The sequence below is a fragment of the Abrus precatorius genome, unplaced genomic scaffold (genome assembly GCF_003935025.1).
Source record: "Abrus precatorius isolate BTA unplaced genomic scaffold, Abrus_2018 Scaffold9, whole genome shotgun sequence".
NCBI classification, from domain to species: domain Eukaryota; kingdom Viridiplantae; phylum Streptophyta; class Magnoliopsida; order Fabales; family Fabaceae; genus Abrus; species Abrus precatorius.
In genome coordinates, this window is record NW_020874439.1 from 25,218,112 (window position 1) to 25,227,975 (window position 9,864).

Genomic DNA, 9,864 nt, shown 5'->3' on the forward strand with positions numbered 1-9,864 from the left:
TTTTTTTCCTATAACTTTCCCTAAAGCGTGTGTTATGATCTTTAGTTGAGATTTGGCAATTACTATTTCAATTCCTTTAATTTTAAATGCTCAATTTCGCATCCTTTACATTCAACTAATTGAGTTAAAAAAATTTTAGTAATTAAAAGATAATTCTCGTAGAACGATAATTTAAAAATTTAATTTGTAAACTCTTTTATTATTTTTCAATTGATATACTTACCTTCCGAATAATGTATCAAATTAAATTTAATTGTTATTTTTAACATTAAATATGTCACAAAAATAAAGATGAATCTAACGTCAGAATTTGATGCAAACAAATAATTCCAATAATACTATATTTCAACCAAAATTATTATTTCTTTAAGTGAAAGAACTTCAAAACTTAAACACTATATTGAGCATTTTATTCTATTTAATATAAAATTTATAATTAAAAAATTAATGTTACAGCCATTTAAATAAAGTAAAAACATTGGAAAAATCATAAATTTAAACAAGTTAATAATATTAATTAATCTCATTTTTTAAGATAGTTAGTTTATGGACTATGCACTTTAAAATACTTTCCTTTTATTTATTTATTTATTTTTAAATTACATATATTAAGTCAAATGACATTTTAATTATATCAAACTAGTTTTAAATTATGAAAAGAAAAAAAAAACAACTCGTAACAAATTCAAGCTTTCAAAGCAATTCGACATCGTCATGTTAAAATACCTTTTTGCTTGTCCACCACTACAGCTTTCGATTAAGAATTTTAGTAATTTTAAATTATTTTAGAAAAACGAATTTATTTTTAAGAATATCAATATCACATAAGTTATTAATATTAGTCTAAATTTGTTTATAACTCTTTAAAAATATTAAAATAAAATTGATATAACAGTAGTCTAAAATATGTTTTAATCAAATAATTTCAATTTTTGATTTAATCGATTTTTACCTTATTCGGTTTTAAGATAAATTACACTTCTCCTCCATAATTGAAAGATATTTGTTACATATGAGTGTATTTTTTAAAAAATATTTTTTTATTTTATTTCTCTTATGTTACTTTTCTATATCATTGATAGCTATTTTTAATATCTATTACCATTTATGTGAGATTATATTTTTTTGGCAATTTTTTAAAGTCAATAATAGAAGTATTTGAAACTTAATTTTTTCTTACATTCTAAAATATTAAAATTAAATTATATATTTTGCTAGTAAAAAAATACAATATCGTTGGAAAGTATATTCATAATTGTTTAATATTTTAAAGATGTTTTTTTAATATTAAAAATGATCAAAATGTAACTTATGTGTTTTTCAAAAGAAAGAAATGCATATTAAGCTTATCTAAAAAAGAAGATTAAATTAGATTATAGAAATTTTTAAAAATTAATTTGAAATTCATTTTTTAGTTTTACTTTAGTTATAATTAATATGCTTAATTTTGATAACTTGTTGTTTAAAAAAAAATTTAATAGTTCAATTGAGATCTACCATCTCAAAATTTATCTAATAGATAAGAAAAATGTAATGGAATTATGATATATCTTTGTATATATTTACAAAGAAAAAATACAAAAAAAAAGTAACATGTCTTAAACTTTTTTGTTTAAGTATTTATTTAAAATATTCCTGTTTAATTTAAAAAACAAAAATCACATACAAATTAAAAAATAAAAACAAAAAATAAATGAAGCATTCACTTATTGATGTAATCAATTTTTATTTTTTATTGGTTCAGTTTGAACTTCATTTAGAATCTAGCATCGTTCGAGCAAAACGAAAGAAAGGAAGCAATGGCCTTTATTGTATAATTAATAGAACATAAATGAGAAGGAGAAAAGGAAAAGGGGGAAAGAGCGAAGTGGAAAACGAAATCCGATCCCAATCCCCATTCTCGTCTTCCTTCCTCCGCCGTCACCTATCTTCGTCGGAATCATTTGGTCGCCTCTCAATTGACGACAAAAAATGGTAATTCACTCTCTCTTTCTTTCTTCATCCAATTTGAATTTCTTGTCAATTAATTATCGATAGAACTTCTCTCCAGTCATTGGAAATGGAGGAGAATAGGTTACAATAAGAGTAATATAAACATTTATTTTATTTTATTTTATTGTTGGTCTATATTAGAATAATAGATTAGAAATGTTGTTATTCTGAAAAGATTAATGAAATAAGTTAAAAAGAGTTTATAATAATTATATTTTTAAATACTTTCTTAATTATTAACTAAATTTTTTACTCACAATAAAATTTGTACTAAATAGAAGACTGATAACTTTATAGACTTATCATATTTGTTTGTTAAACAAATGCTAAAATTGAAATAAAAAACAATTAAACGTATTTTTTATATTTCAAAATTTAATTCTTTTTTTTATTTAAATTATTTTATATTTTAAAAATATTAGTTTTAATTTTTATTACTGGTAAATAGTAATGTGACTAATTTATATATTACTATATGTTAAATTTTGTGTTAATAATGTAAAAAAATAAAATAAAAAATAATTTTAGTGTCCAGAAGTAAAATTAGTAAAAAATTTAAAATATTTAAGTAAAAAAAATTAATCCTATTTTCTTATGTAGAGCAAACAATTATCATTATTTTATTCTTTATTATTATTTTTATATATTTGAACCATGCAGCAAAATTCACATTTCACAGTCACGTGACATGCACGCCGTCCATTCTCTCTTTCTTTCTTTATCTTTCCCGCCCTCAGAAAAATTAATCCTGCGCCACCTTTCAAATTTCCCTTGACATTCCCACTTTTTTTCTCGGGAAAAAGGGTGGCCAGAAAATAACCCACGGAGCGAGAATTGTTCGTTCAATTCAACAACACACCGCAAGCGATGGTGGACGGTGGCGACTTCGCCGGCACCATTTGTTCGATCTGCTACGAACCTCTCAAGCCCATTAACGAAGACCTTCAATCTATCTCCATCTGCGGCCATGTCTTCCACGAGCTCTGGTAATTTCTCACAACCCATTTCCGTTTTCCTCCGTCAATCGAACTAAACGCCGTTAAAGTTCCGTTCTTTACCTTCGTTTCCATTTGGGGGTGTTATGTGCAGCCTGCAACAATGGTTCGAGTACTGCTCGAGATCGAAGAAGCACACTTGCCCCGTTTGCAAGCAGAGCTGCAAGGCCAGCAATGCGTGCAGGCTTTATTTTCAATCAGTTGGAGATGTGAGTGATGGTATTGTTCCTCCGAAGAGCGTTGATTTGGAGGAAGATGTTGGGGTTCTGCGCAGGGAAGTGAAGAGATTGGAGGTGCAAGTCTCGGGGCTTAGTTCCATGTTGGAACGCCAAACAAAAGAATTAGAAGGACTTAACGAGGAGGTATTTGCGTTTTTGTTAAACATCTAGATAAGCAGTTTAATTAAGCATTACTGGATGATTTTTGTATCATATAAGTGCTTATGGCATAAATTTTATTATGAAACTTATTAAAATAAGTTAAACATATCTTATTTTTATATGTTATACTAAGAATATTGTTGAAATAAATTTAAAAAGCTTAAGAGAGTCGTAAGTGACTTGTATGTTCTTCCAAATGTCCCGTGAGTGTGCGGCACTTGTTCAGAATTTTTGCTGGATTGTTAAACTTTTGAATGGTTTGTTGGTTGTTTGGTTACTGATAATTCCTGGGTGGAAAGGGTGCTGAGAATTTGTCACTGTCTATTAATTTATGCTTTACAAGTACATGTAAGGAACGAGAAGGTTGAGGTTTTGTTTTGAAGGGAATTGTTCATTGTAAATTGCACTGCACAGGCGATTTTTACTATAGGTCAATGAATAGCTGCACAACTGGTTAAATTTCTGATGATTAGAAATGCAGAAAGAAATTCAAGATTCATACTTTTCCTGTGACTTGTTATTTTAGGCTGTAATTGAACAGATTAAAGAACCATGATATGTTGATGCTTGGGCATATGGATTGGCAGAGGAATGAGTGGGTTAGTAAAGTGAAGGAATTCAGATCTTGCTCCATGTTTTGTTTAATACTATGTGCATTGTTATGGTCGGATTAATTATTAGTTCAGTTGTGTCAAACACTTAATCCTTGAGGGTCAATTACTATTAATTGGTGTCATATCTCCATAAAAGTTCTAATGCTTGTTCCAAATAACAGCAACAAAAACTAAAATTTGTCTTTTATATTTATTAGTATAAGTAAATTTTTCTTAAAAAATTGTTCTGTTAATGCTATTGATTTCTCATGGCTATTGAACGAGTCTGCTTTCAGCTTTGTGCTTGCAAGGAGCAAGGTAAGATAGAAACAGCATTAAAGAATGAGGCCTTGAGTCAAAAGGCATCCATACAATTCCAGCTACGTATGAAATCAGAGGTGAATTACTCTGTAGCCTTCTGTTTTATTTGTGATAAAGCTACTATTGACAGCCTGAATTAAGCTGTAATGATTTCATATTGACTTAGGAGCTTGAAAAGTCAACTCTGGAATGTTTTAGATTACAAGATAGGAATATGGCTTTGGCAAAAGAACTTGCATCATTGAAATTGTGAGTGGAATTGGATTTTGATTGAGTACCTACGTTGTATTTATGGTATAATATTTATTTGCTAAGTTGGTTTATGGCCTACTTTGTAGGGTGTCTGATCTGGACCTTGATGAAGATGAAGTTTTAAAGCTTGCCACTTTGGGTAACGGGGCCAATAGTAAAGATACAATAGACACATTGAAAAGATCTCTGGTCTTGCGGAACAGGTTTATCCTCCAAATCTTAATTGTTGACCTTGAGCTAGGTTGAAAAAGTTGTTCGGTATTGGATTTTCTGAAATTTGAAACCTGCGAATAAGAAATACAAAGTATGTTTTTATTGAAAATTATAGAATTCAATACATTCATATTAATAAATACTACAATTTTCAATAAAAATTCACTTCTTATTGATGCAATTTTCACTGATTAGAAAAATTGTGTGTATTTGGGCTTTTACTTGTGATTGTGACACTATTCTGTATACTGTAGGCACAAAAATTCATGTTTAGCCCTTAAAATTCTCCATGGTTGCCTCACTTTTTTATGCCTTGCCTGGAATGTAAATTGTAATTGTACCTGTTTTGATAGGAGTTACAAAGAATTAATGGCCAAGTGCAATGATTTGGGAAGAGGTGAGTCTCGTTACAGCAAAAAGCTTGAAAAGGCTAAAGAGAAGATCACTAAACTGAAGGTAAGTACATGATGTGCTTGCTAGTTGATAATCTCATCAGTAGCAGTTTCTTATGAATATTAACTGTTAGTGTTTTCTTCGCTTTATTAGGTGAGGGTACAAGAACTGGAAACATCTGCTGTAGAGAAAGAGAATGAATATCAGATATCTCTGAAACTTTCAAAGAAAGCAAGGCGTTCAAAGAATATTGAAAGTAACATGAATTGTAATTCTGATGTATTGACAACTTGCAAATATTCATCAAAAGAGCAAAGCATAGATATATCAACACCCAAATCTGGAAGGGATCTGACTGCAAATGATGACAATAATTTTTTACAATCTTTGAAGATAGAGAGCTCCAATGCTGCTGAAAGTAAGATTGTAAATATTAGTAATGCAAGTAAAACTACATTGTCTCTTGATAATGGGAGAGACTATATCGTAATTGATGAAGATGCCTCAGAATGCACTAAAGCTTTTCAAGGGCATCAAAAACACAACTTTGGTGATCATGAGAGGGATGATATTGCTTGTAGCAAGCCTTCTCTAGCAAAGCCAGAAACAGTGTCTGGCATAAAGACTGAAACATGGCAGGGAAAATGTAATTTTGCTGAGTCTTCAAGAGTTGATATTGACATTGACACGGCTAACATTTCAGCTGGTGCTATGGATGAAGATGTGACTTTACCGGCCAACATTAAACAAGTTCAACCCATCGTTAACATTATAAAGGAGTCACCATTAACACATTCAAATTCAGGTATGCTGCTAGTTGAGTTTTGAAATATGAATTTTTTAAATTTAAAAAGGTAGATAATGTAGATGATTTACTGAAGAAAAATTAAGGTTGACATTTTCTTTCTCCATCTGAAGCTCCAGTGGACATCTGCTTTTCTGGTGGATTGCTTGGTCCTGATGGAACACATCGATACTTGGGTAAATGGTGCAAACGTGGACAAAACAATGAATCAACATCTAAACGTTCAACGAATGGGGATTTGATAACTGTTGGGGCAGATGGTAGGGGTGGCAGAATAAAGGTTCTAAGGACTTCTAGCCAAATCTTGTCGGTGAGTTCTGTACTCTTGAAGTGTTTTAATTTTAATGGAGTGAATGTGTAAAATTTTTTGGCCTAAATGTTTTCTATAACTGTTCCAACGATGAGCTTGTTATCTTTGAACTTTTCAATGACCAATATATATTTTTGTTACTGTAGAAAATGAAGATTTACATCCCACGCTTTTTCCCCCTTTTCTCTGGTAGTGTCTGTTTACCTAGAGTATGGATTTTATTATGAATTACACTTACAAAAAGTTTGATAAATGATTGTTAACCTATTTTCCTCATTCTTTGTATTATAAGAGCATGAGAATTACTCAGTAACTATTTTTATGTACTGTAATCTTGATTAACTGTAAAACTAGTTGTAGTTGGTTGTTGACTATATTTGGTAGTTTGTTGATAAATATTTGGGCAAATTACACTCACTTCTTGAGATATAGTTAAACTATAACTGATACCCCTCTCTATTTTGACATTACTCTAACCTCTTCAATTCATATAAATAAAAGAACTCAAGAAGGGAGGCTATGTAAAAGAGGGATACTGAGTGTGATTTTGTTAAACCTTAGGGAGTGCACTTTTCTTTTAGTATTTTACAACTTATCAAAGGTATTATAGCAACTTTCTTGGGGCATATTTGAGCATTAATTTGCTGATACTGACTTCAAAAGTTTGTCTTTCAGGATGGTAAGGATTATTCAGTAAGTTCAAAAAGGTCGAAGTTTGCATCCAAAACAAGTAGTCTGCAATCCAAGGGGTGCCTGCAGATAGAACACTTTTTTGGGAGAGTCAGTCAGTAATTTATTGTTCTGTGTCCTGGCTTGGTTGTGATGTCCTTGTTACAATTATCAAAGGAATACATACTTTGTCACGGAAGAGAAACGATAGAAGTTCAAAGAAATTCATTTTTTTGGGAAGTTTCACTTTGAATACTGAGCTTTGGGAATTTGGCTAAACTTGTAGCAAAACCTATTGATTGATTCCTTGGCTTCAGGATACCAAATAGCAAAGTGGTGCTTTCTCTATTTCTCTCTATTTCTCAATTCAGGTTCTATCTTTACCCAAATTCTACCCCCGTGTGAAATAATGCAATGTAAATGAGGCTAGACCTGGTTAGAGAAACAAGTTATTGATATCTTTCGACCGTGAAGATAGATTGACCGCCAAACATTCTTAGAAGAACTTCAATATACCTTGTAGTAATGGGTCTACAAGTTCATTCTTTGAATTCATTTTTCAATATACCGACAAGTGTATGTTTAGATATGCATCATAAACCTGTAAATGTGTGCCGAATTTCTGGATGTTAATGTATAGGGTTGAAAAAAGTTTACGTCCCAAGGTATACAAACATGGAATCAAACACATTGAAAGTTAATCCAAAAGATTGGGATGAAATTTGCATGCGTGCTTTGGAATATGGACAACTAATTGAAAGTATGTCTTACTTTCCATACTCATTAAGGATTGGGTTGTTGCATTTGTGGTTTCAACATGGTGTTACGGTATGTGCATGGTTTAGGGCTTGTGCCTTTCATGTAGGGGTTATTTTTCGACTTACTGAACTTTCATCTACGAGTTCATATGCAACGAATGATTTCTGGTCCAATAATTGTATGCATCCCATCTTGATATTATTGTTTCATTTATTGTATGGGTTGATCACGTAGATGCCTTCTCCTCTTCCCCCCCCCCCCCCCCCCAAAATATTAATTAAAATATATTTTCTTCAAAATAAATTTTAGTTCTTTCTCTTTTCAAGTTTTATCTGGAGTCCTACAATTTTCTTAATTATTTTTTATCAAATTTGTACCAAAATTTTCGCATTAAAATTATTTTGTCTTGAATTCATAATAAATTTATGGAGATTTTGAATAACAAAATATCATTGAATTGAATTAGGCAGAGTTAACAGGTAGATGATGAAGCCTAGTGGATCGTACTATTACATAACAAAATAAACAATGATTATTTGTCAGCATGTGAATCAATCAATACAAGATTTTTTAATGTATTAATTTTAAATATGTAACAACATTAAATACTACAGTTCACTCTTCCGGAGGGGAGACTAACTTGGAAGAATACTTACTGCTGTGGAAATTAAGAAAACAGTTGATAGCTTGGGCATCTTGGCACTTCTTGTCCTGGTCAATGATCATTTTCACCACTAACACTGGGACATTATCAAGGAGGTGGTGTGCAAAACAATTATCAAGTTTTAGTTTTTCACTGACACCGTTTGATTTGACAAAGAAATAAAAGAAAAATAATTAAAATAAAAAAGTGATAAAAAAATATTTAAGTTATTTAACAAAAATGAAATAAAATTATCTCTATGTAGAAACATGATGGAACCAAATTATAAGTAAGGCATGTGCTTCTTACTGTGCTCAAGCCCAATGGCATGGTAACCAAGTGGAGAAGAACAAAGCAAAAAATAACTGACCTGATGTAGAATATTGGCAACGAGAAGGAAATAATTTATCAAACCAAAATCTTATCTTCATATCCATTAAATGGCTGGTAAGTAGGTAGAGGAATGAGAGAGCAGGAAGAAAAGAAAAAAAAAGAAATTAGAGAGAGAAAATATAAAAATATGAGATGCAATAAATAACGAATTGAAAGAGAAATAATAGAAAGAAAAGAGAGATGAAATATATATAAAAAAATAGGTTTAAAATATAATAATTGTTTATTTAATTAGACACGATGTTCATTGTCGGGTTGACTGCTGTATAGTCTGTAGGTAGGAGACTAGGAGTGCCAACAACAGTGGCTTAACATAAACATGATATATCAGAATCGACATTGTTTTAACTTAACTCGTTATTGAATTCGAATGGTAATAAATATAGTTACGTAAAATATTTGGAGTGGGAGTAATATTCAGTTCAAATAGAATTGTTTTTCTATGGAGTACACTTCTATTTTTCAAAAAATAAACATAATATAAGAATATCATAACGAAGAAATAGTTTCAACAAAATACCAACTTTGTAATTTTATTTTATATAGAAGATAAATAATTTTATTTTTTATCTTTATTTTTAATTAAAAGAAGAAAAATTAAAATCAGTAATAAAATATAATAGAAGAAATTCTATAAAAATATACTATTTTCATACTTCTTATCCTAAACCCTAAATATGTCATAAAACTTTTATCAGTTCAAATAAAAAAAATAAAATATCACTTCAAACCATTCTTCTTAGTTTCAATAACTTTCACCAAGTCAAACATTAACTTAAAGCAATTTCAAATGTACTGCCCTATTTTTTTTTTATTTTGTTCATCAACTTTCAATTGGCAATGAGTTAAAGGGACAGGTGATGGTATTGGCCTAATCCTCCATCTTCACTCTTCATCTCATCCTCCGTAGTCTCTCATTAATTCAATTTGAGTTTTGCTTAAGTCCATTTAATTTGTTAGGATTAGACACATTCATAGAGAGACTAATATGTGGGCCAATTTGTGAGTTAAGCTTGATCTTAAAGAGATGTCTTTGTATATTACGTTTTTTACTGTTTCTATTTTTCTTCTTTTTTTAATTTGGATGCTAGTGGTGCTTGGCATCCTAGAATTGTGGTCTCAGTTTTGTTTGGCTGGATCTCTCCG

General features: G+C 30.3%; 1 protein-coding gene across 1 annotated transcript; it reads left to right on the top strand.

The window, feature by feature from the left end:
* The first annotated feature begins 2,859 nt into the window (after positions 1-2,859).
* Positions 2,860-7,046, top strand: LOC113851095. Its single transcript, XM_027481580.1, has 9 exons — positions 2,860-2,978; positions 3,082-3,349; positions 4,257-4,358; positions 4,448-4,530; positions 4,620-4,736; positions 5,100-5,202; positions 5,293-5,944; positions 6,058-6,254; positions 6,930-7,046. The coding sequence occupies exons 1-9, from the start codon at positions 2,860-2,862 to the stop codon at positions 7,044-7,046; spliced, it is 1,758 nt and encodes a 585-aa protein (XP_027337381.1).
* The last annotated feature ends 2,818 nt before the right edge of the window (positions 7,047-9,864 follow it).